This window comes from Macaca fascicularis, chromosome 17, assembly GCF_037993035.2.
Source record: "Macaca fascicularis isolate 582-1 chromosome 17, T2T-MFA8v1.1".
Taxonomy (NCBI): Eukaryota; Metazoa; Chordata; class Mammalia; order Primates; family Cercopithecidae; genus Macaca; species Macaca fascicularis.
The window spans coordinates 101,251,084-101,277,861 of NC_088391.1; the positions used below are offsets into that span (position 1 = coordinate 101,251,084).

Here is a 26,778-nt window from a genome sequence, read left to right on the forward strand (position 1 = left end):
CCCTAACATCACAATTCAAAGAACTAGAGAAGCAAGAGCAAACACATTCAAAAGCTAGCAGAAGGCAAGAAATAACTAAGATCAGAGCAGAACTGAAGGAGATAGAGACACAAAAAACCCTCCAAAAAATCAATGAATCCAGGAGCTAGTTTTTTGAAAAGCTCAACAAAATTGATAGACTGCTAGCAAGACTAATAAAGAAGACAAGAGAGAAGAATCAAATAGACGCAATAAAAAATGATAAAGCGGATGTCACCACCGACCCCACAGAAATACAAACTACCATCAAAGAATACTATAAACACCTCTACACAAATAAACTAGAAAACCTAGAAGAAATAGATAAATTCCTGGACACATACACTATTCCAAGACTAAACCAGGAAGAAGTTGAATCCCTGAATGGACCAATAATAGGCTCTGAAATTGAGGCAATAATAGCCTACCAACCAAAAAAACACCAGGACCAGACAGATTCACAGTCAAATTCTAACAGAGGTACAGAGAGGAGCTGGGTACCATTCCTTCTGAAACTATTCCAATCAACAGAAAACGAGGGAATCGTCGCTAACACATTTTATGATGCCAGCATCATCCTGATCCCAAACCTGGCAGAGATACTATAAAAAAGGAGAATTTTAGACCAATATCCCTGATGAACATCAATGTAAAAATCTTCAATAAAATACTGGCAAACCGAATCCAGCAGCACATCAAAAAGCTTATCCACCATGATCAAGTGGGCTTCATCCCTGGAATGCAAGGCTGGTTCAACTCATGCAAATCAATAAACGTAATCCATCACATAAACAGAACCAAAGACAAAAACCACATGATTATCTCAATAGATGCAGAAAAGGCCTTCAACAAAATTCAGCAGCCCTTCATGCTAAAAACTCTCAATAAACTACATATTGATGGGACATATCTCAAAATAGTAAGAGCTATTTATGACAAACCCACAGCCAAAATCATACTGAATGGGCAAAAACTAGAAGCATTCCGTTTGAAAACTGGCACAAGACAGGGATGCCCTCTCTCACCACTCCTATTCAACATAGTGTTGGAAGTTCTGGCCAGGGAAATCAGGCAGGAGAAAGAAATAAAGGGTATTCAATTAGGAAAAGAGGAAGTCAAATTGTCCCTGTTTGCAGATGACATGATTGTATATTTAGAAAACCCCATCGTCTCAGCTCAAAATCTCCTTAAGCTAATAAGCAACTTCAGCAAAGTCTCAGGATACAAAATCAATGTGCAAAAATCACAAGCATTCCTATACACCAATAACAGACAATCAGAGAGTCAAATCATCAGTGAACTCCCATTCACAATTGCTTCAAAGAGAATAAAATATCTTGGAATCCAACTTACAAGGGATGTGAAGGACCTCTTCAAGGAGAACTACAAACCATTGCTCAATGAAATAAAAGAGGACACAAACAAATGGAAGAACATTCCATGCTCATGGATAGGAAGAATCAATATCATGAAAATGGCCATACTGCCCAAGGTAATTTATAGATTCAATGCCATCCCCATTAAGCTACCAATGACTTTTTTCACAGAATTGGAAAAAACTACTTTAAAGTTCATACGGTTTAAAGTTCAAAAAAGAGCCTGCATTGCCAAGACAATCCTAAGCCAAAAGAACAAAGCTGGAGGCATCAAGCTACCTGACTTCAAACTATACTACAAGGTTACAGTAACCAAAACAGCATGGTACTGGTACCAAAACAGAGATATAGAACAATGGAACAGAACAGAGCCCTCAGAAATAATACCACACATCTACAACCATCTGAACTTTGACAAACCTGACAAAAAAATGGGGAAAGGATTCCCTATTTAATAAATGGTGCTGGGAAAACTGGCTAGCCATATGTGGAAAGCTGAAACTAGATCCCTTCCTTACACCTTATACAAAAATTAATTCAAGATGGATTAAAGACTTAAATGTTAGACCTAAAACCATAAAAACTCTAGAAGAAAACCTAGGCAATACCATTCAGGCCATAGGCATGGGCAAGGACTTCATGACTAAAACACCAAAAGCAATGGCAACAAAAGCCAAAATTGACATATGGGATCTAATTAAACTAAAGAGCTTCTGCATAGCAAAAGAAACAACCATCAGAGTGAACAGGCAACCTACAGAACAGGAGAAAATTTTTACAATCTACCCAACTGACAAAGGGCTAATATCCAGAATCTACAAAGAATTTAAACAAATTTACAAGAAAAAATCAAACAACCCCATCAAAAAGTGGGTGAAGCATATGAAGAGACGACACTTCTCAAAAGAAGACATTTATGCAGCCAACAGACACATGAAAAAATGCTCATCATCAATGGCCATCAGAGAAATGCAAAGCAAAACCACAACGATATACCATCTCACACCAGTTAGAATGGCGATCATTAAAAAGTCAGGAAACAACAGGTGCTGGAGAGGATGTGGAGAAATAGGAATGCTTTTACACTGTCGGTGGGACTGAAAACTAGTTCAACCATTGTGGAAGACAGTGTGGCGATTCCTCAAGGATCTAGAACTAGAAATACCATTTGACCCAGCCATCCCATTACTGGATATATACCCAAAGGATTATAAATCATGCTGCTACAAAGACACATGCACACGTATGTTTACTGCAGCACTATTCACAATAGCAAAGACTTGGAACCAACCCAAATGTCCACCAATGATAGACTGGATTAAGAAAATGTGGCACATATACACCATGGAATACTATGCAGCCATAAAAAAAGGATGAGTTCATGTCCTTTGTAGGGACATGGATGAAGCTGGAAGCCATCATTCTCAGCAAACTATCACAAGGACAAAAAACTAAACACCGCATGTTCTCACTTATAGGTGGGAATTGAACAATGAGAACACTTGGACACAGGGTGGGGAACATCATACACCGGGGCCTGTCATGGGGTTGGGGGAGCGGGGAGAGATAGCATTAGGAGATATAGCTAACGTAAATGACGAGTTAATGGGTGCAGCACACCAACATGGCACATGTATACAAATGTAACAAACCTGCACGTTGTGCACCTGTACCCTATAAGTTAAAGTATAATGGAAAAACAAAACAAACCAACCCCATTTCTACAAATAGGAAACATACGCGCAGTTATTCACTAGGGAGATCTGTAACAGTGAAACACTGGGAACAGTCTAAACGTGCAGCCGGGTACCCTGCTCCCTGCAGAGGGTCAGGCCAGACAAACCAGCACCACGGTAACAAACTAATCGTGTGCCAGGTGCGGTGGCTCACGCCTGTAATTCCAGCACTTTGGGAGGCCGAGGCAGGCAGATCACCTGAGGTCGGGAGTTCAAGACCAGCCTGACCAACATGGAGAAACCCATCTCTACTAAAAATACAAAATTAGCCGGGGTGGTGGCGCATGCCTGTAATCTCAGCTACTCAGGAGGCTGAGGTAGAAGATTCACTTGAACCCGGGAGGTGGAGGTTGCGGTGAGCTAAGATCGCGCCATTGCACTCCAGCCTGGGCAAAAAGAGCGAAACTCCATCTCAAAAAAGAAAAGAAAGAAAACTAACCGTGGCAAGCCCCATGGGCAGCTGCGTGACACAGGGCACGGGTGGTATGCTGCCTTTCACAGGCCCCACCTAATGGGCCCCTGGCTGCGGGCAGAGCCATAGGGTGTGGACACCTGAGGCATGTCCAAAGGGGACCAGAGAGAAGGCGGAGAAGGCTCCGGTGAGAGGCAGAAATAGGGACAGAGAGGGTGTTTCTAGAGCAGGGGATGCCACAGTGGGTCAGGAGAGCAGTGTTGTGGGAGAGCACCCTGGCGTATGAGTTGCCTGAGCTAGAAGAGCTGGCGGGAAGGCGGAGAGGGATTTGGGGGCTAGAGAAGTGCAGAGCGAGGGGGGATGTAGGTGCAAGCACTCTCCTCCAGGGCCCCGAAGACCAGCAACTGCAGAGAAGGGTAAGGGCACAGGGCAGCTGCAAGTATGAACCAAAAAGCAGCCCCTCCACTAAATGGAGAGTGCTGAGGTCAGGAAAGCTTGATGTGTCATGGGTTTGGTTCACCGCCTCCCATGGCCTGTCACACTCCAGGAAAATCTCTTCCCAAAAAACCACCTGTGGGCACACATGCCAGGCTGCACCTGTTCCCATGCACATCCTCTGCTGCCCTGAGCAGGCACCAGGGAAACGTGAGCCCCAACCCCCACGAAGCGGCAGGCACCTTACCTAGCGATGGCAGAGCACTCGATGTGCCAGCCCGGCCTCCCGGGTCCCCAGGGAGAGGCCCAGAACACCTCCTGGGGTTTGGCTGCCTTCCACAGGGCAAAGTCACTGGCATGACGCTTGTCAGAGTCCGCTGCAGATGACAAACAGTGCATCAGCGGAAGGAAGCTCAGTCACCCCACCATGGATAATCTTCACCCCTACCACACCTCCAGTTACCCCACCACGGAAACCTAGTCACCCCACCATGGGAATCTAGACAGTTACCCCACCACAGAAACCCAGTCACCCCACCACAGGAGCCCAGACACTCACCCCCAGCACAGAAACCCAGTCACCCCACCACGGAAACTCAATCATCCCACTACAGAAACCCAGTCAGTCACCCCCACCACGGAAACCCAGACAGTCACCCCCACCACGGAAACCCAGTCAGTCACCCCCACCACGGAAACCCAGACAGTCACCCCCACCACGGAAACCCAGACAGTCACTCCCACCACGGAAACCCAGACAGTCACCCCCACCACGGAAACCCAGACAGTCACTCCCACCACGGAAACCCAGACAGTCACCCCACCACAGACGCCCAGACTGTCACCCCTACCATGGAAGCCCGACAGTCACCCCACTAGGGAAACCCAGTCACCCCACCAAGGAAGCCGAGGCTGTCACCACCACCTCACCCCCACCACGGAAACCCAGACAGTCACCCCACCACGGAAACCCAGACAGTCACCCCAACCACGGAAACCCAGACAGTCACCCCACCACAGACGCCCAGACTGTCACCCCTACCATGGAAGCCTGACAGTCACCCCACTAGGGAAACCCAGTCACCCCTACCATGGAAGCCCAGACTGTCACCCCACCACAGATGCCCAGACTGTCACCCCACCAGGGAAGCCGAGGCTGTCACCACCACCTCACCCCCACCAGAGAAGCCCGGATAGTCACCCCCACCAGAGAAGCCCGGATAGTCACCCCCACCAGAGAAGCCCGGATAGTCACCCCCACCAGAGAAGCCCGGATAGTCACCCCCACCAGAGAAGCCCAGCCAGTCACCCTCACCAGGGAAACCCAGCCAGCCACCCCGACGGAAGCCCCTCCAGCTGCTGGTGGGCAGCGCGCCCCGGGTTGCTTCTCTTTGAAGGAGCCCTGCACTTCTTGCTCACTCCTGTTCCACCCACGTGAGGAACAGGAGCACTGGCAACGCTTTCATCTCAGATGCCCCAGCGCACAGGGAGAGGTGGGCGGCCGGGAACCCACAGAGGCTCATTTCTCAGGAGTGTACTGTGGACTGGGTGGGGTTTTCCCATTTTTCCTTATTCTGTCTGACGAGAAATGCTCTGTTTATCAGTAACTGAGTTTCAGGGCTGTTTTTTTCCAAAAAGATACTAATCACACAGAGTGAAAAGCGTGTGATCATGTCAGGTAACGCGGCTGGTGGACCCGAGACTCTGAGCGACGTGCCCGTCACCATGTGGCGAGGCTGCCAGGGGTGCATGCTCACCAAAACCCACTGTCCCATCTGCCCAGGACAGGCATGCCCCATGTGCACAACATCCTGACATCACCCTTTCCACCCGGGAGCGCTGACACAGGCGTCCACACCTTTGATGCATTTAAAGAGGTTGAACCGTTTTGGTGGACACGGATGCTTTTTCTGGGTCGGACTGGACGGGCTATGTTTTCATGGCTAGTCATTTCAGTAAGGATAACATCCTGTGGGCACCCGAGCAAACAGAACAATTCCTACACAGTGCATGGAAAATGAGAGCATCAGGAACACCTTATGCTGAAGGAAAATACTTAAGGACAGAAAATGTGGCCAAGGATTGTATTTCCAGCCAAACTGACTTTGAGGTGGAAGGCAGCACACTGTCATCCACAGGCACAAATTCAGGGAAGACTGTTCCCAAGAAAGGGCTCTTTCTTCAGAAAGTGCTGGGGAATGAGCTTCAAAAACAACAGGGAGAACGCAGACCTGGAGACGGCAGGAACGGGGGAGAGTGGACGGGGCTGCAGGAGGCAGCGCAGGCAGAGGCTGGGCACTCCGACACACAGACACGTGCGGGTGGGGAGGAGGCACGTGCATGGGAACCTTATAATCGTGGTCAAGCCTAGGGCACGGCTGGTCCATGATGGACTAAAGCAGGTGGATGCCCATTGGGTATCCTGTCACGCCTGGTGTCCTTCAAGGCCAGGATTACGGCCGGGCGCGGTGGCTCACACCTGTAATCCCAGCACTTTGGGAGGCCGAGATGGGCGGATCACGAGGTCAGGAGATCAAGACCATCCTGACTAACACGGTGAAACCCCGTCTCTACTAAAAATACAAAACTTAGCTGGGCGCGGTGGCGGGCACCTGTAGTCCCCACTACACGGGAGGCTGAGGCAGGAGAACGGCGTGAACCCGGGAGGCGGAGCTTGCAGTGAGCTGAGATCCGGCCACTGCACCCCAGCCTGGACGACTGAGCGAGACTCCGTCTAAAAAAAAAAAAAAAAAAAAAAAAAAAAGGCCAGGATTTGCCATAGGGGAAAAGGGAACCACACATGTGAACAGACAGAGGGATTAATGAAACCCCGTGGCCCGGAATTTGAGTATCAGTGCGACCTACGGAGCACATGTGTTCATCACCTCAGTCTACGGGAGAGGCCAGGAAACAACGACAGACGGCAGCAACGAGCATCCGTGGTGCCCACGCTGTGTTCTCAAAACACCGCTTCCCATCAAAAGAAAAACAGGAGCCGGGCGCGGTGGCTCACGCCTAGAAACTCAGGACAACTTTGGGAGGCCGAGGCGGGTGGATCACCTGAGGTCAGGAGTTCGAGACCAGCCAGACCAATATGACGAAACCGCGTCTCTACTAAAAATACAAAAATTAGCCGGGCATGGTGGCAGGCACCTGTAATCCCAGCTACTCTGGAGGCTGAAGCAGGAGAATCGCTTGAGCCCGGGAGGCAGGGGTTGCAGTGAGCCGAGATCACGCCATTGCACTCCAGCCTGAACAACAGTGACACTCTGTCTCAAAAAAAAAGGAAAGGAAAGGAAAGGAAAGGAAAAGGAAAAAGAAAGGGAAAGGGGAAAGGGGAAAGGGGAAAGGGGAAAGGGGGAAGGGGAAAGGGAAAAGGGAAAAGGGAAAGGGAAAGGGAAAGGAAGAAAAGGAAAGAAAGAAAAGAGAAAAATGGGGCTCCCAGGAAAAACAGCTTATTTCAAGATGAGCCACGAATATCTTATCGGACAGCCACAAAACTATCAACTACAACAGGGCTGAGTGTTAGGGACCTGAGAGTTGCTCCCATCAGCAAAAGCGGGGGCAAGCCGAGGCTCAATAAGGTGACGGCAGCAATGGATTAAAACAGCACGTGTAGTGAAGCCCACGAGCTCTTAACAATGAAAGAACAGGAACTGGTCACCGCCACAGGAAGATATGAAAGCCAACTCCTTATTTTGAAAACTGGTCAATTAAGGAAAAGGTCCTACCTTTCTTATACAAACTGTACCACTGAGTAAGCAGATGACAGTCTGCCTGTATAAAAGTATTCCAGCAAATGGGCCAGGCGCGGTGGCTCACAGCTATAACCCCAGTACTTTGGGAGGCCAAGGGGAGTGATCACCTGAGGTCAGGAGTTCAAGACCACCCTGGCCAACATGGCGAAACCCCATCTCTACTAAAAATACAAACATTAGCTGGGTGTGATGGCATGCCCCTATAATCCCAACTACTTTGGAGGCTGAGGCAGGGAGAATTGCTTGAACCTGGGAGGTGGAGGTTGCAGTGAACCGAGATCATGCCACTGCACTCCAGCCTGGGCAACAGAGAGAGATTCCATCTCAAAAAACAAACAAACAAACAAACAAAAAAGGCATTCCAGCAAATAAAGCAGAAATGATAGAATGGGAGTCGCGCCACCGTGCAACCTCTTTTTTGCAGTGAAGGATCTAAGCCTAGAGCAGCCAGGGCTGCTCACACACAGAGAGGTACAGCCCTTAGGTGTCTCCCAGTGAGGAATACACCAACTACAAAGTAGCCTTCTCCAGAAATTTAGAACTGGATTAAGCCTCTAGATTCAACTACCAATTTGCAAAAAACACACAGGACAGAGGGCAATGTTACAGACACTCCAAAACTCAGAGCAGGCGAAATCCCACTGCAGGAACCGTGAGACACATGATGTTTCTCCCGCAAATGAGCAGCAAGGAGGAAAAGCCAGGGGAGGGACGTAAGGACTAAAAAGAAGAAGACACAAATAAGAAACAGCTAAGGCTAAGTGTCGTGTTTAGGGACACGTGTTTGAGCAATTAAACCCACTCAGAAAGATGAGGAGGTAGCCGCTGTCAGTTAGGGCAGTAGTTGCCCCCAAAGCAGGGCAGGGAGGCTGGTGGCCAGGGCGTGGGACCCGGAGGACCCAGGTGCCTTCACTCCCTTGCCATTGTTGTCTCTTTCCACTAGGGGGTGACCGCAGGGTCTCCACTGAACACAAATTCACTGAGCTGGGCATTTTTGTTTGTTTGGTAGAGACAGCAAGGGGTCTCACTACATTGCCCAGGCTGGTCTTGAACTCCCGGGCTCAAGTGATCCTCCCACCTTGGCCTCCTAAAGTGCTGGGATTACAGGTGTGAGCCACCATGCTCAACCAAGCTGGACATTTTTTAATAGTGTTTTCTATTGTGTTATTATAACAATTTAAATTTAAAATTAAAAAGAAAACACCATTGCTTTGGAAATAACATACACTAACGCATTAAAATCTTTTTTCACCATATGTAAAAATGGTGGTTTTATTATCTTTGTTTTGTATAAGTCTATTTCCTAATTTTGTACCATTATAAATTATATAAATATGTTGCTTTTGCATAAGAAAATATTTATTTTAAAAAGCACGGCTGTGAAGATGTGGAATGACGGAATCATTCCTCACTGGTGGGGATGCAAAATGGTGCAGCCACTCTGGAAGAAGCTGGGCAGTTTCTTACACAAATATGGCTCTTCCCAGAGGACCCAGCAATTGTGCTCCTTGGTATTTGCCCAAATGAGCTGAAAACCTGCACATGGATGTTTACAGCAGCTTTATTCATAATTGCCAAAACTCAGAAGCAGTGAAGATGCCCTTCAGTAGGTGAGTGGGTAAGCTGCTGTAAATTCAGACACTGGGATGTGACTCAGTGTTAAAGAGAAACGAGCTCTCAGCCATGAAAAGACATGGAGGAAAATTACTGTGTATTCCTAAGTGAGAGAAGCCGTTCTGAGAAGGGTGCACAGTATATGACTCCAACTATACGACAATCTAGAAAAGGCAAAACTAGAGACTGTGGAAAGACGAGGGATTTCCAGGGATGGGAAAGAGGGAGGGATGAGCAGACGGACCACAGAGGATTTTTCAGGGCAGTGCAAGTATCCTGTATGATGCTGTAACGGTGGAAACATGTCACTACACATTCACCCAAACCCAGAGCACACAGCGCCGAGAGTGAACCCTGACGCCAACTCCGGTCTCTGGGCGAACCTGATGTGTCAATGCGGGGGGGATGCTGACAGTGTGGGGGACGATGTGGAGGGTAGCAGGTAGAGAAGAATTCTCCATACCTTACTCTCAAATTTGCTGTGAAGCTAAAATGGCTCTAAAAAACAAATCTATTAAATAAATAATTTTTAAAAACCTTCCTGATGCCAGAATGTACAACTCTCAGAAACTTCTCCACATGTGTTAAGCACAGCCCACATGGCCTGCTGGTAGCCACGCCTCACACGTGGAAGACATGAGCTTCCGTGTTCCGGCCCGTGCAGGGAGTGGGACAGGACAGCACAAAGGGTGAAGGAACGAACCGGAGGGGTCAGTGCTGTGGATGATCAGGATTCATCAGCACAGTTTATGGGGCAGAAAGACAGTGCCTACAACCAGAAACACCTTGAACAATCTTTGGGGTTTGTCCCTGTTATTCTTGTTTGGTTCCGTTAAACGCTTTTCAAATTATTTTAAATTTAGTTCCATATACTGCACTTACTATTTCTTCTCCATAAAAATGGTTTTGACCTAATAACTCCCTGGAATAGAATAGAGCAAGGAAGAGATTCAAATAGATTGGAAGTTTAACACATGGTTAAGACACATATGGGAATTAAACGTACGGTAACAGCAAAACACAGAAGAATGCGGAAATATGACGGACGTGTATGAGGTTTGCATGTGTATGTGTATGTGTATGTTGCATGTGTACGTGTATGAGGTTTGCATCCTGGGAAGGAAACAGGAGACCAGCACTGTCTCCAGGGAGTGCAGCCAGGCGCACTGGTGGCGGAGGTGGACGATGCCCTACTTGCCATTTGAACTTTATGCCTCACAAGCTGGAGTCATCCAGAGAAACCGAATTAAATTTAAAACACAGGTGGCACCTGGGTACCGCCAGTGTCTGAGCAAATGGAGGGATCTGCGCTCCAGATCTCATCTCCCCAGAACTGGGACCCGAGGCAGAGGTCAGGGACCCACAGGGCTGAGCCCGGCCAACCCACCTGGCTCTCCGACTGGACCAGGGACCACGCCGACCAGTTTGCCATACTTGTCTCCTCTAGACTTCAGATCGAAGTAGACATTGCCTGTTTATAAAGGCAATTATGAATCCATCACTTCTCAGTCTAAATATCAGCATATAGACAAGCTTAACATCTAACAAGTAATTAGAATGTAAATACAGAACATAGCATTTGGCCCCAATATACATATATAGTATTTATATTTTTATAGACAGGGTCTTGCTATGTTGCTCAGCCTGGAGTGCAGCGGTACAATCATAGCTCACTATAGCCTTGAACTCCTGGGCTCAGGCAGTCTTCCCACCTCAACCTTCCCAGTAGGTGGAACTACAGGCAGGACACCATGCCTGGCTTAATATATATATATATATATATTTTTTTTTTTTTTTGAGACAGAGTCTCGCTCTCGCCCAGGCTGGAGTGCAGTGGCTGGATCTCAGCTCACCGCAAGCTTCGCCTCCCGGGTTCACGCCATTCTCCTGCCTCAGCCTCCCGAGTAGCTGGGACTACAGGCGCCCGCCACCGCGCCCGGCTAGTTTTTTGTATTTTTTAGTAGAGATGGGGTTTCACCGTGTTAGCCAGGATGGTCTCGATCTCCTGACCTCGTGATCCGCCCGCCTCGGCCTCCCAAAGTGCTGGGATTACAGGCGTGAGCCACCGCGCCCGGCCTGGCTTAATATATTTTTTAACCAGAATTAAAAACAATACTATACGATAAATGCACGATTTGGACACATCATGAGTACACAGATATGAAAGTGAAAACACAAATGTAAGTTCTCTGGAAACTGCTGAGACAATTATTTAATTAGAAAAAAGGAAGTGTCATCACTGACCTTCATTTAGAGCTTGGGCTTTGTGTTCCCTGCCAGTTAACAAAGACACTCTCTCTTTATGTCACACACCAGCTGGCAAAGACACGCCTGCTTTCCCCAGTCATCTTCTAAAACCACCTTTTCACTCAGACTGAAAACAGCACCTGGCTGGGCACGGTGGCTCATGCCTCCAATCCCAAAACTCTGGGAGTCCGAGGCAGGAGGATTGTTTGAGCTGACGAGTTCAAGACCAGCCTGGGCAACATAATGAGACCCCATCTCTACCAAAAAACAAAACAAAACAAAACAAAACAAAATCATCTGCATACTGAAGCATCTGTGAGGCTGAACGCCAAGGTCCACTTTGCAGACTGAGGTCAGAAACCTTCGCCAGAGCCTCCTGCAAGCCTGGGCTGCCCTTGCCACTTCCACCACAAAGCCTTGGAAAGCAGAGCTGGGGAGGAGGCGCTCAGAGTGGGAGCTTTGTCAGGAAGCCAGCGCCACCAACCCATGCTCCAAAGCTGCCAGGCTGCAGCCGCTGTGTGTTCCAGGCCACGTGTCTCCCTGGGAAGGAGGCAATGCTCACCTGGGCTGCGACTATGGCCACTCTCAGTACCACAGATCTGCAGTCACCATCCAGCACCCTCGAACCACACAGCAGCATGTAGCTGTCCTCAGGGCCCAGGTGTGGGTGCAACTTTTAGCCTTTACACAGTCTGAGCCTTCACGTTCTTCTTTACTAATGCAGCTACTATTTTGCATCAGTACTGTCCTTCTTACTGCAGACACTGGTCTTGGTAAGGTCAAGGAAACTTTGCAACTGGCAAACACAAGCTGCACTCAGGACCTGCCTCCAGTCCTAGGCGCACAGGAACAGGACAGGCCCCCCTGAGCACAGCGGTCACTGGTGGGAGGAAAGGGCAGGGTGGCTTGGGCAAACAAAGCCAGGAGATGTTTCAACAGAAAATGCTGCCCTGTCTCTGCAGCGTCCTCCCTGGTCATTCAGGGCTGACCACTAAGCTGGCGCTCGGTGCTGGGGATGAACCAGAGGACAGTACGGAGACATCCAGGCCCTGGGAGCTGCTTTCTATAAAGTCAGAATACAAACAGTGCTTTGAGAGGGCTTCACTGGAGAGAATCCACTCCCTTAAACAGGGGAAACACTCCCCCTTCACTTTGGTTTATGTTATCAGTTTGCTGAACAAATTGTTTTTCAGCAAGAGTTCAAAGATCAAATTACAACCAAGCCCTTGTGGAATTGTCACAAAGTCCAAATTACTGGGGTTTGAGTGAATGTAAGTGTATTTTGAATTAATTATATTTATGCTATTATTAAATGTTTATAATAAAACACAATAATAAAACAACGAATAGCATTCATTCCTCAAGCCTGTGAAGACGAGAATCCCTAAAGACCCATGAACATTTATCAGTTTATTCCTAAAATAGAAGCACAGGCCCACATATCTTATTCCAAGTTACACGAAAGCAAAAAACTAATTCCTGTGTTTTCTGATGCAAAATCTAATTCAACCACCTAAGTCCTTAAAAAAGTTGTTCTTGGGAGGCTGAGGCAGGAGAATTGCTTGAACCCGGGAGGCGGAGGTTGCAGTGAGCCAAGATTGTGCCACTGCACTGCAGCCTAGGTGACAGAGTAAGACTCCGTCTCAAAAAAAAAAAAAAAGTTTTTCTTGGAAACAAACTCTAAATATACTACATTAGAACAAGTAAAAAGCTACTTCCATACGCAGAGCACACTGAACGGGTCCTCGGGGCCTCAGGTGCTCATCTTATGCCCCCAGGCAGGACTCAGGAAGGACAGGAACGTCCAGGGCAGTACTTCATGTTTTCTGACTCACTGCAACAAACATTCAATACCCGCGTATCTTCAGCCGTAGGCTGGATAGTCTAAGGCGTCATTCAATAAAGCAAAAGATTTTTATGGTCTGAGAATTTATGATCTAGACGGGGACAAAATACGAATACATTAAACAGTAAACTATGGCAGCGCGGAACTGGCTGCCAAATGGTACAGCAGAAATATCAAGGCTGAGAAAGTAAGTTCACTTTCAGCTGTGCTGGTGGAAGGAGAACTTCATGGAGAGATGAGACCGTGGTCAGGGTTTGTGGCCGGGATGGGTGGGATTAGTTCAGATTTATGGAGATGCTTCATCATGGAAGCAGCAAAACAGCAGGACGCCAGCCTTGCCTGGGGGCCACCAGACAGATTAGTATCCGCCATCTGAGGAAAGCACCGGCAGTGAGCAACATGCCAATCTAAACACAGACCGCTGCGCAGGAAAACTGACCTGTCGGAGTCTCGAAAAGAGTCTACATGTGCTTACCCAGGAAAAATGAAAAAGAGAAAAATAGAAAAAAGAAAGAGTCTATGAGGAGGGTTAAAAGTGAGGAGACTCAACCAACAAATGCATACGCAGCACATGCCCTTCATTAGATGACGGTGGGGGAGGCGGGTGTCAAGCATAAAAGAAACCTGGGGACAAGTGAGTACATTTAATATGGAGAGGACACGCGAAGCTAGCTGCAAATTCTTCACTGTCTTAGGTCTGACCATGACATTTGAACTCCTTTTATGCAGAGATGCATGTTGAAGTGTCAAGACTGATGCGTCAGAACATCTGCAATTCACGCTTTTTTTTTTTTTCTTTTCTGTCTCCCAGGCTGGTGTGCAGTGGGACAATCACGGTTCACTGCAGCCTCGAACTTCCTGGGCTCAGTCTATCCTCTCACCTCAGCCTCCTGAGTAGCTGAGTAGCTGAGACCACAGGAGCATGCCACCATGCTTAGCTAATTTTTATACTTTATTTTTGTAGAGAAGGGATCTCTCCATGTTGCCCAGGCCAGTCCTGAGCTCCTGGACTCAAGTGATCCACCTGCCTTAGCCTCCCAAAGTGTTGGGATTACAGGCATCAGCCACCATGCCCAGCCCTGCAACTCACTTTTTTATTTTTATTTTTTGAGACAGAGTGTCACAATGTCACCCAGGCGGGAGTACAGTGATGTGATCTCAGCTCACTGCAAACTATGCCTTCTGGGTTCAAGCAATTCTCATGCCTCAGCCTCCGGAGCAGCTGGGACCACAGGCATGCGATACCAGGCCCGGCTGATTTTTTGTCTTCTTAGTAGAAACAAGGTTTTAACATGTTGCCCAGGCTGGTCTCAAATTCTTAGCCTCAAGTGATCCACCTGCCTCCATCTCCTCAAGTACTGGGATTACAGGCGTCAGCCACCAAGCCTGACCCTGCAACTCACTCTTTTTTTCTTTTTTTTGCAGGGGGAGAGGGGACGGAGTCTTGCTCTGTCGCCAGGCTGGAGTACAGTGGCGTGATCTCGGCTCACTGCAACCTCCGACTCCCGCGACTCACTCTTAATGGCCTGTGAAAAAAATGATAGCCAAACAGAGGGGGATAACCTGGGCTGACTTTTAACAAGAAGGGAGCAGGTCTCTGGAGGTACTGTGTTTGTCCCCAACTTTTTGCGAGGAAAATATCTAAACAAAGATGAAATAACACATTGAACACCTGTATACCTATCACCTAGATTCCATGACTCTTACCAAGACTAGCTGTCCAGATGTTCGCCTCTCCCTGTGACTGCAAAAGATTTTTAGAAAGAATTAATTCAACCATTTTGCAAAGAGACACAATATCGTAGAAAACCCCACAATAGCTCTGCTGTTGGAATTCTACCAAGACAGACAGTAAATTTCAGTATGTTCCTGCAACTCATAAATATGTCCAGTTTCTCCAAATCCTAGTAATGTTTTAGTTTTAAGAACATAAACTGGCCGGGCACAGTGGCTCACACTTGTAATCCCAACACTTTGGGAGGCCAAGGTGGGCGGATCACAAGGTCAGGAGTTCAAGACCAGCTTGGCCAACATGGTGAAACCTCATCTCTACTAAAAATACAAAAAAAAAAAAAAAATGTAGCCGGGCATGGTGGTGCACACCTGCAGTCCAGCTACTCAGGAGGTTGAGACAGGAGAATCGCTGGAACCAGGAAGGCAGAGGCTGCAGTGAGCTGAGATCGCACCACTGTACTCCAGCCTGGGTGACAGAGTGAGACTGTCTCAGGAAAAAAAAAAAAAAAAAGGAACATAAACCCTACCTTTTGCCGTTGAATAAGCGTGCCCACGAGCAATGATTCCTTCAATGAAAGAAATTATCTGAGGAATATTTTCGGTTACCCTCAAGTACACCGTGGGTGGGAGAACCTGCAAGAAAGTGGAGACATGACCGTGTTTCCGTTGTGCAGAAGCACAGGTCAGCCAGCACCAGCTGTCACTGCTCACCCCTGTCACCCTCATGGTAGGAACAACCAGCCCCACACTTCACCTTCAGGGCTGCCATGTCCTGCTTGAAGTCTTCCTCATAAAGACTGGCGAGGGAAGCGGGGGAAATATTCATCTGCAGAAGGATTAGATGTGCACGTTAATGAGGCTGGGGCATTCGCAACAGAACCACCCAGACACAAGAATGCCCACCTGCGCAACACAACAGCAAACGTACCCCGGCCACCTCCGGTGAATGGGCTGGCCGTGGCCCCACTGTGCCTCGGCCTCAGTTTGCCCCTGCCCACTCACCAAAGCGGGGGCACTCATTTTAGGTACTGAATTTACACTAGTAGCTTAGCTAGGAAAAAAGGCTTATTGACCTTGTCGTCTGGTTAGAGAAGAAATAATGTCACAATTTCCATAACATAGTAAAAAACAAACCAGCGCCGGGCGCGGTGGCTCACGCCTGTAATCCCAGCACTCTGGGAGGCCGCGGCGGGCGGATCACAAGGTCAGGAGATCGAGACCACAGTGAAACCCCGTCTCTACTAAAAAAAAATACAAAAAATTAGCCGGGCGCGGTGGCGGGCGCCTGTAGTCCCAGCTACTCGGGAGGCTGAGGCAGGAGAATGGCGTGAACCCAGGAGGCGGAGCTTGCAGTGAGCCGAGATCGCGCCACTGCACTCCAGCCTGGGCAACAGCGTGAGACTCCGTCTCAAAAAAAAAAAAAAAAACCAAACCAGCTGGGTGCAGTGGCTCACGCCTGTAATCCCAACACTTTGGGAGGCCAAGACAGGAGGATTGTTTGGGCCCATGAGGTTGAAGTTGCAAACGGCCATGATCGCGCCACTGCAATCCCACCCTTCGCGACAGAGCAAGACCCCATCTCCAAAACAAAAATAAAAATACAGTAAAACAGAAAACAAAACATACCAAGGATCCTCCACTTTTCTAAGACAAGGGCAAAATCATCTTAGTCTAGTCTGTATGATAAGAAACTGGGTTCCTATTTTATCCCTTAATCCTCAGGAGAAAAAAAATAGTCAAAAATATACTAAAGAGGCGGCTGGGCACCGTGGGTCACGTCTGCAATCCCAGCACTTTGGGAGACTGAGGCAGGCGGATGACACGAGGCCAGGAGTTCGAGACCAGCCTGGCCAACATGGTGAAACCCCGTCTCTGCTTAAAATATAAAAATTAGCCAGGCGTGGTGGTGCACACCTGTAATCCCACCTACTCAGGTGGCTGAGGCAGGAGAATCGCTTGAACCTGGGAGGCGGAGGTTGCAGTCAGCCAAGATGACACTCCAGCCTGGGTGACAGAGCAAGACTCTGTTCCAAAAAAAGAGAGAAAGATTAAAAAGGAACCTCTAAAGAAATATTTTGGAAGTAATTTAACACACTACAACTGGGATTTAATGGAATATTCATTCCCTCGGGTCCCATGGCTGGGTTTCTGGAGATAGACCACCAAATCAGTACAATCAATTCTGAATGTGGGTGCCTTGGGGGCACGCATCTGCAGCCCCTGCCACATTATCCAAGGAGGCTGGGACACAAGACGAGGTGTGCTCATGTTATTTCATAATTTCAATGAAAAACTCTACATGAACTGATGCACAAGACGCTGTGAAGCTCTGGAATGGAACTGGGCATCATAACTGCTGGTCCTGCTCAAGTGGCCCCCCCAAGCCCAGCACCTGCCACCTGCTAGTCTCCCTGAGCCGCTCCGTGCAGCCTCAGGAACCAAGTCTCCCCATTTCACAGGTGAAGGAATTACCACTCCAGAATACTGAGAAACTTTCTCAAGCACAATGCCACACGTGGGGCCAGGTCCCAACCATGTCACCCTGAGGCCCAGGGCTCTGAGTGGCACAGTCAACCCAGAAACCCCTGCCAATGAATACTCACTGAAGAAAGCAAGCTGGTAAACTCTGCATTGCTACCCAGGTGCTAAGCTTTGGGGTCTTGGGCAAATCAATAATCAAACCTCTTAGCCTTCAATTTCTTTACAGCATGGAGATATTCTACCTAATAACCCCCTTAGACTGCTAGAAGAACCACTGTGTGTATATATGGACAGGACAGCTTTGTAAAAGAAAACATTACATAAACACCACATTAAAGAGAGAAAATACACAGCACCCAGCACATAGTGGGTACTCCAAAACACTTCAGCCCCTATCTTGAGGTACAGCTTTGTGGCAAAGCAGACCTTTACAACAATAAATGAGTTAATATACGTCTATCCAGGGGACAAAAGATCAAAGGAAAAAGCCCAAAAATACTGTGTCTTCTTGCCGCTTCAGAAGTCTCAAATTCCACACAATTTTGGGCCTAAAGATCAGTGGATTGGCTGGGCGCGGTGGCTCACGCCTGTAATCCCCGCACTTTGGGAGGCCGAGGTGGGCGGATCATGAAGTCAGGAGATGGAGATCATCCTGGCTAACATGGTGAAACCCCATCTCTACTGCAAATGCAATCAGCTGGGCGTGGTGGCAGGCGCCTGTAATCCCAGCTAATCAGGAGGCTGAGGCAGGAGAATCGCTTGAACCCAGGAGGTGGAGGTTGCAGTGAGCCAAGACTGCGCCACTGCACTCTAGCCTAGGCGACAGAGCGAGACTCTGTCTCAAAAAAATAAAAAATAAAATAATAAAAATCAGCGGGTTGCTTCATCTATATTTTTCTGCAGAGGTAATTTATTGCCAGGAGAAGTCAATGGCATAAAGGGGTGCCCAGACTTGGCTTCCCTCCCAGAAGGAAAATAGTGTGACCAGTTTTCTCACAAGCACGAACGTGGTTATAGATACATTTGCATCTTTTTCTTGGAATCCCCAAATGCAGCCCATTCCACACTCTGCTCTGCACTGCTGGCTTCTCTCCCTCGCAGCACACAGAAGCCCGGGACGTCCGTCGTGCTGGACACACTGAGCTGCCTCGCTCCTTCCAAAGTGGCCACTACTCCCCCTTCCAGATGTGTCACTACGTGCTTACCCAGTCCTGTCCCAATGTACATCCCATCCTCACCATGACAAACACGAGCGTGTACAGGTCACTTCGCAGCAGCCCAAGTGCACTTCTGAGCTACAGTCCTAGGTGGGAGACAGAGGGCACAGGCTCATGGACTGGGCCACTCATGTAAGCTGCCTTCCAAGCTGTGCCAGCTACACCCGACCAGCAACACCTGGAGGTGTCTGTCTTCCTCTGCCCTCACCCGCAGGGTCAGCCAACTTTCAGATGGTGTCAGCGTGACAGCTGAGAAGTGCTTTGCTCTAAGCTAAACTCTTTTATTTTGAGTAAATCTGAACATCTCACATGTTTAGGAACCGTCTGCATTAAATGACTTGTAGTTATCCATGCCTGTGTTTCTATTGAGTGGTGTAGGTCTTTTTCTTATTGGATGCTAGGAATTCTTTTTTTTTGAGACAGAATTTTGTTCTTGTTGTCCAGGCTGGAGTGCAATGGCACGATCTCAGCTCACTGCAACCTCTGCCTCCCAGGCTCAAGCGATTCTCCTGTCTCAGCCTCCCAAGTAGCTGGGACTACGGGTACACACCACCATGCCTGGCTAATTTATGTATTTTTAGTAGAGACGGGGTTTCGCCATGTTGGCCAGGCTGGTTTCAAACTCCTGACCTCCGGTGATCCACCTGCCTCAGCCTCCCAAAGTGCTGGAATTACACGTGTGAGCCACCATGCCAGGCCGGAAGTATTTTTATATTAAATAAATTAACTTTTTATCGCTGATATAATTTCCATTTTTCCACAGTTTTTTTCAACTTTATGGTTATTTCATGAAATGTAGAAACTGTCATTCTTATACTTAGCAATCTTTCATATTTCTGAATCTTTTCTCATAAATGGCTTCTAGATCTGGAAATAAACTTACAAAGCTTTCCCCAATATAAGGCTATCAAATTTGCCTTGGGGTCTCTTTTATATTTAAATCTCCGACCTGCCACGAATGTGGCTGTGAGGCCTCTATCCACCTCTGGCTTGTTTTTCTCCAGATGACCCCTAGCTGCCAACACGCTATGGAATAATCCACCTCCCACCCCCACTGATTTGAAATGCCATCTTTTATCATAAAACAAACTCCCGTTAATTATCGAGGCTGGTTCTGGACTTCTTGGTGTTTTCCATCGTCTGTTTATGCACGCTCTGTACAGGAGCTTAATTTCTGCAGGCTTTTGGGCACCAAGGGTTACAGGGTGCAGGCAGGAATCACGAGGGGCACAGACACAGGGACGATGGATGCGTCCACAGGGGCACCCCTAGGTCAACATTTGGCAAACTGCACTTTTCTGAATAATACATGCAATCTATTGTAGGTCAATCCTACCACATAAAGCTGTGCAGAAAATATATACATATATAAAATATATATTACATACATAACACATATAATACATAACATATACTATGTATTATATAATATATAAAATACATAATGTATTGTATGCATAATATATAATATAATGTATAATGTATAACATTATATGATATATATCATATATTATACCTTATATAGTAATATATAGTATATATGTTATATAGTATAATATAAATTATATAATAATTATATAATTAATTTTATAATAGGCATAATATATGATATATAGTATATAATATAAAATATATAATATGCCTTATATATTATAATATATATCCTACCACATATAGCTGTGCAGAAAATATATATTATATATAATATATGCAATATATGTAATATATTATAATGCATAATATATATGTGATGTATGTTATGATGTAATATGATACATGTTATATATTATATATCCTAATATATCATATATAATATACATATATGTATATATACATATATATGAAAACAAAAACCTTCTATAGCTTTTAAAATATTTTCATATTTGGTGGCTGGGTGCAGTGGCTCACGCCTCTAATCCCAGCACTTTGGGAGGCCGAGATGGATGGATCATCTGAGGTCAGGAGCTCAAGACCAGCCTGACCAACATGCAGAAACCCCGTCTCTACTAAAAATACAAAAAATTAGCCGAGTGTGGTGGCACATGCCTGTAATCCCAGCTACTCGGGAGGCTGAGGCAGAGAATCGCTTGAACCCAGGAGGCGGAGGTTGCGGTGAGCCGAGATCGTGCCATTGCACTCCAGCCTGGGCAACAAGAGCAAAACTCCGTCTCAAAAAAAATAAATAAATAAAATGAAATAAAAGTTTTCATATTTGATAGGGCTAGTACCTCTCAATATTCTTCTTTTATAGACTTTTCCTATTCTTGCTTTATTTATTTGCAAAGGACATGAACCCATCCTTTTTTATGGCTGCATAGTATTCCATGTGTCACATTTTCTTCATCCAGTCTATCATTGATGGGCATCTGGGTTGGTTCCAAGTCTTTGCTATTGTGGACAGTGCTGCAATAAACATACATGTGTATGTGTCCTTATAGTAGAATGATTCATAATCCTTTGGGTATACCCAGTAATGGGATTGTTGGATTAAATGGTATTTCTGGTTCTAGATCCCTGAGGAATCGCCACACTGTCTTCCACAATGGTTGAACTAATTTACATTCCCACCAACAGTGTAAAAGCGTTCCTATTTCTCCACATCCTCTCCAGCACCTGTTGTTTTCTGACTTTTTAATGATCGCCATTCTAACTGGCATGAGGTGTTATCTCATTGTGGTTTTGATTTGCATTTCTTAAAGAATTACCTTTTCACTAAATACTAAAAAACAGAGGTTTTCACAACTATGGGTTTCAGATACATGTTTTATCACACTGAAGTCAGATATTATTTTAAGGAAAGAAACTATTCAATACCATCTTAGGATCTTGCTGTGTACCAAGTATGGAAATTCTCTGGTTCAAAAATTAAATACTCTCTACAGTTAGAATGTTTACACCAATTCTACCAAGTTTTTCATATTCTAATCATAACATTTTTTAAAAAGTTAACAACCAATCCTTCTTCAGGGCATCTGTAAAATTAATTCTTGCTTCTTCCTCCCTTTACCATGCTGGTCACCTCCTCCTTCCTGCAGTTCTCTCCTCCCTGGATTCAGGGCTCTTGTCCCACTTCTCTGATGGCAATGTTCCTGCCTCACCTTCCCCATCGCTCCCATGACACCCTTCGAGTACACTGTGTCCTCACCTCTCCTCCCATCCCCTGCGGGGCCCCCTCTCTGTAACACGGGGCTCCCTCCAGAACTCAGCCGGTGTCTCAGCCTCTACCAGCTCCCTGCCACCAGGACATGGGGACTGACACAATCTTTCCGATCTTGAAGGTGCATGAGAGGCACGAAGCTACCAAGTGCCTTTGTTTCAGGCTCTGGCTGCCCCGACGGACGGCAGGTGAAAGCCCTGAACCGCTGACCTTCCTTCTTTACCAGCGGGGCACTTCCAAACACCACCTCTGCTGAGGGTTACCTGGTGACTATGCATTCACGCACAGCCTTAGACATCACGCACTTGCCTTCTAAATGCAGCCTACCAGACTCTTACAGGCTGGGGGTAAGGATGTGAAGAAATATGTTTAAAGTGGGAGCCGACTTCCAGCACTGCCATTCTCTCAAATGATCTGACTCTCAGTTGCAAGATATCAAATAAACTGTTTCCCCTTTGACCTAGCAATTCCGCTTTGGAAAATTAACTTTTTATTTAAAGACAGAGTCTCACCCTGTGGCCCAGGCTGGAGTGCAGTGGCATCTCAGCTCACTGCAACCTCCAACTCCCGGGTTCAAGCGATTCTCGTGTCTCAGCCTCTCGAGTAGCTGGCATTACAGGTGCACACCTCCACACCCAACTAATTTTTTGTATTTTAGTAGAGACAGGGTTTTGCCATGTTGGCCAGACTGGTCTCAAACTCCTGGGCTTAAGTGATCCAGCCTCCCAAAGTACAGGGATTACAGGCGTGAGCCACTGCGCCCAGCCACAGGAAATATAAGAAAACGAAACAAAAGCATGTATGTTCATAGCAGCACTCTTTTTAACAGCCAAAAGCAATACAAATAACAACTGGGAAAAGGCTGGAACTGCTAAACAGTCCCACACGGTGGGAGACTACCCAATGATGAGAAAGACACATCAGTAGAAAATAGGAAGACAGCGACCTCAGTGAAAATGTTCCCCAAGGACCTCACACCATTCCTCTGACTCATGCCTAAGAGACAAGGGAAGGCTCTGTTCACTCAACAAATGACAAAGTTCAGCCTCTTTTCAGATAAACGCCCCAGCCCAAAGGTGGCTTCTGACTTCCAATCCAAATCTTTAGTCACTAGTTCCATTCCATTTCACAAAAGGAAGATGCATGGGTGTGACAGGAGGTTAAAGAGGAAGGGAAGCCACAATGACAGACAAATGCTATAATTCATATCTCATTGACTTAAAAAGTATGTATATGTAAATTTTTTTTCAAAAAAAGAAATCCAGGCCGGGTGTGGTGGCTCACACCTATAATCCCAGTACTTTGGGAGGCCAAAGAGGGCGGATCACCTGAGGTCAGGAGTTCGATACCAGCTTGGCCAACGAAACCCCATTCTACTAAAAATACAAAAATTAGCCAGGCACGGTGGTGGGTGTCTGTAATCCCAGCTACTCAGGAGGCTGAGGCAGGAGAGTCACTTGACTCCAGGAGGTGGAGGTTGCAGTGAGACGAGATCACACCACTGCACTCCAGCTTGTGCGACAAGAGTAAAATTCTGTCTCAAAAAAATAAAAAATAAAAAACCCAGCAAGTTCTTTTTAAAAACCACCAGAAATACTGCTATGGTTTGAATGTTTGTCAAACATTCATGTTGAAATTGATTTGCCCTTGTAACAGTATTAAGAGGTGAGAACTTGAAGAAGTGATTAGGCCTGAGGGCCCCACCCTCTTGGATGGGCTTAATGCCTTCTTTTTTTTTTTTTTTTTTTTTTTGAGACGGAGTCTCGCTCTGTCGCCCAGGCTGGAGTGCAGTGGCGCGATCTCGGCTCACTGCAAGCTCCGCCTCCCGGGTTCACGCCATTCTCCTGCCTCAGCCTCCCGAGTAGCTGGGACTACAGGCGCCCACAACCGCGCCCGGCTAATTTTTTGTATTTTTAGTAGAGACGGGGTTTCACCGTGGTCTCGATCTCCTGACCTTGTGATCCGCCCGCCTCGGCCTCCCAAAGTGCTGGGATTACAGGCGTGAGACACCGCGCCCGGCAATGCCTTCTTAAAAGGGCTTTCCGGCCAGGTGCAGTGGCTCACATCTGTAATTCTAGCACTTTGGGAGGCAGAGGCAGGAGGATTGCTTGAGCTCAGGAGTTTGAGACCAGCCTGGGCAACACAGAGAAACCTCATCTCTACTAAAAATAGAAAAAAAAAAAAAAAAAGAAAAAAACACTAGTCAGGTGTGGTGGTACACAGCTGAGTCCCAGCCACTAGGAGGGCTGAGATGGGAGAATTGCTTGAGCCCAGGAGATCAAGGCCGCACTCTGCTATGACCACACCACTGCACTCCAGCCTAGGCGACAGTGTGACCCTGTCTCCAAAAAAAAAAAAAAGAAAAAACAAAGGAGGGGTGGGGGCAGGGGGCTTTGGCAGGGGTTCTTTCTCTCCCCTTGACCTCCTGCCCTCCACCATGGGAAGATGCAGTAAGAGGGCCCTTGCCAGATGCTGGCACCTTGATCTTAGTGTTCCAGCCTCCAGCATAGTGAGCAAATATATTTCTATTCATTATAAACTACCCAGTCTGTGGTGTTCTGTTATAGCAGCACAAAACAGACTAAGACAAACACCGTCTAATTAGCCAGACTTCAGAAAAGCACCACATTGGAAAACGAAATAGAAAAATCTGCTCTTGGAGTGTTAAACTGCCAAACAGCAGCCCACCACGGGACACTCCACAGGTGATCTGCACAAAAAGCAGAGAGAACAGGGGTGGAACAGGTGCTGACCATGGACGCCGGTGACAGGTGCATGGTTCATATGCTCTTCTCTCTACTTCACATATGTTAGAACATTTCCACTGTAACAAATGCTGGTAAAAGCAGTGCTAACTGGCAAAGGTTATCACAAGACTACAATTCGTCTAGGATAACTGTTCACATCAAAATTAGGTCAGCTTTACTTAAATTCCTTCATCAGATTCAGGAAAAGGAAACAGCCAGTCATCCTAACACACACACAAATGAATAGACTGTCTTGTATGCTAAACCACAGTGAGTTGTGAAAATGGGCAAAAATGTCCAGAGAGAATGGTGATTAGAAGCACCCACAATGGAGACAGCCGACGCAAGACAGTACGTGCGGCAAATAGCGACAGCGTTTCATCAGAACGGCTTCTTTAGGAAAAGTCTTCCTCACCAGCAGGTCAAGCCAAAGGACCCACCAAAGCTCTTCCGGTAGAAGTGATGTGCGGGGCACTGGCCCCCGGCCATCAGGGAGAGCCTGAGGAGGCGCCTCCAATGTCTCACCTACCTGTACAACTTCATCCACTGTGTCTTCCCAAAGCCTGCCGGGCGCCACACTCCAGGTGCGGGCCACACTCCAGGTGCGGGCCACACTCCAGGTGCGGGCCACACTCCAGGTGGGGGCCACACTCCAGGTGGGGGCCACACTCCAGGTGCGGGCCAGACTCCAGGTGCGGGCCAGACTCCAGGTGCGGGCCACACTCCAGGTGGGGGCCACACTCCAGGTGCGGGCCAGACTCCAGGTGCGGGCCACACTCCAGGTGCGGGCCACACTCCAGGTGCGGGCCACACTCCAGTGGGGCCTCGGCCTGCACGGGAAAGAGACTTCTGCTACCTGCCACAAACGCGCAGGCCATTCCCACCTGGCAGGGGGACTTGCCCGGAGATAGCTGACGTCAGAGCCCTGCTACCCGCCACAAACGCGCAGGCCATTCCCACCTGGCAGGGGGACTTGCCCGGAGATAGCTGACGTCAGAGCCCTGGGAGCAGTCCTGCCCCTGAAGGTCTGTGCAACCTCAAGATGCGATCACCTTAACCTCTTGACTCTTCTTCAAGATGGGGACACATCCAGTGAACCTGAGTGGAGGGCCACCTACAAAATCAAAGTCCTATAATCCTTGACACTGCCAAGGACATGAGACAGGGAACCACTGAAGACTGAAGGAGACCGAGGAGACAACAGGACTCTGGAATGGGTTCTGGGACAGAAAAGAAAGAGGCGCTGGGGGACAGGGACAACACCCGTGGGTTGACATCCATGTTACCCACACCAGCACACTGCATCGATGTCCGGTTCCTGACTGGGAGGGCTGGGAGGGCTGTGCGGGCCTCGAGAGCCAGTGACCTTGCTCTGAAGGCCTGCATGGCGTGTGCAGAGAGGCAGGGCGGCCTGGTGGGAAAAGTCTAGAACAGGGAGATGATGGCCCAACGCAGCGCAACAATGGCCACGAGGAAACCCAGGGTGGCGGCAGGAGATCTCTGTACTATTCTTGTCATTCTTCTGTAGATCTCAAATCACTTCAAATACTTTTTTAACACGGAATAAAATGTGTTTAAAAAAGCACAGTAAGGTCTGCTCTGCGCAGCACACAGGGTCGTTCTGAGACTGAAATAGAAATAGATACAAAAAGTACTTTTTAAACTATAAAGACACAGACATGAAAGGCATCATTAGCACAAATATGAGTATGTCCAAACAGTGGTCCTGGTTCCCTCAGTAAAGAGAAAGTCAAGTCATTTCCCTTGGAGGCTGAGGGGTCAGGGGAGGGAGTAAGATTCGAGCCAGGTGACCACAGAAGGAGGTAATGACACAAGGCCACAGAAAAGGCTTCAGCGATCACAATACACAACACTATCACAATACACAATACGATAGATGTTCACTTCCTTTACTAGGACACCAAAGATGCCCTGGTGAGCCACCACTCTTTCATGTCTCAGATTACACCCGCTGGCCACACATGGACAGTAAGATGTGA

The 26,778-nt window shown here is 47.5% G+C and overlaps 1 protein-coding gene and 1 long non-coding RNA gene across 41 annotated transcripts in view; both read right to left on the bottom strand.

The window, feature by feature from the left end:
- Positions 1–26,778, bottom strand: part of CARS2 (cysteinyl-tRNA synthetase 2, mitochondrial) — a 66,359-nt gene that overhangs the window by 28,069 nt on the left and 11,512 nt on the right. For 22 of the 40 annotated variants that reach the window (XR_012426517.1, XR_012426518.1, XR_012426514.1 and 19 more), the window contains 4 exons: positions 15,931–16,002; positions 15,704–15,809; positions 10,737–10,820; positions 4,225–4,354 (listed from right to left, as the gene is read on the bottom strand). Coding sequence is in view for 22 of the 40 variants with exons in the window: in XM_074021404.1 (XP_073877505.1) it covers positions 4,225–4,354; positions 10,737–10,820; positions 15,704–15,809; positions 15,931–16,002 (392 nt within the window). In the remaining 18 variants the exon portion in view is untranslated. Of the gene's footprint in view, positions 1–4,224; positions 4,355–10,736; positions 10,821–11,593; positions 11,854–15,149; positions 15,187–15,703; positions 15,810–15,930; positions 16,003–17,090; positions 17,201–18,895; positions 18,956–25,307; positions 26,406–26,778 lie in introns of those variants that run through there. The other 18 variants (XR_012426522.1, XM_074021388.1, XM_074021405.1 and 15 more) reach the window with 10 other exon arrangements.
- On the bottom strand, positions 23,364–25,310 carry LOC141408912 (uncharacterized). Its single transcript, XR_012426561.1, has 2 exons — positions 24,057–25,310; positions 23,364–23,756 (listed from the first exon to the last, which is right to left on the bottom strand). It is a non-coding gene; the product is annotated as an uncharacterized lncRNA (long non-coding RNA).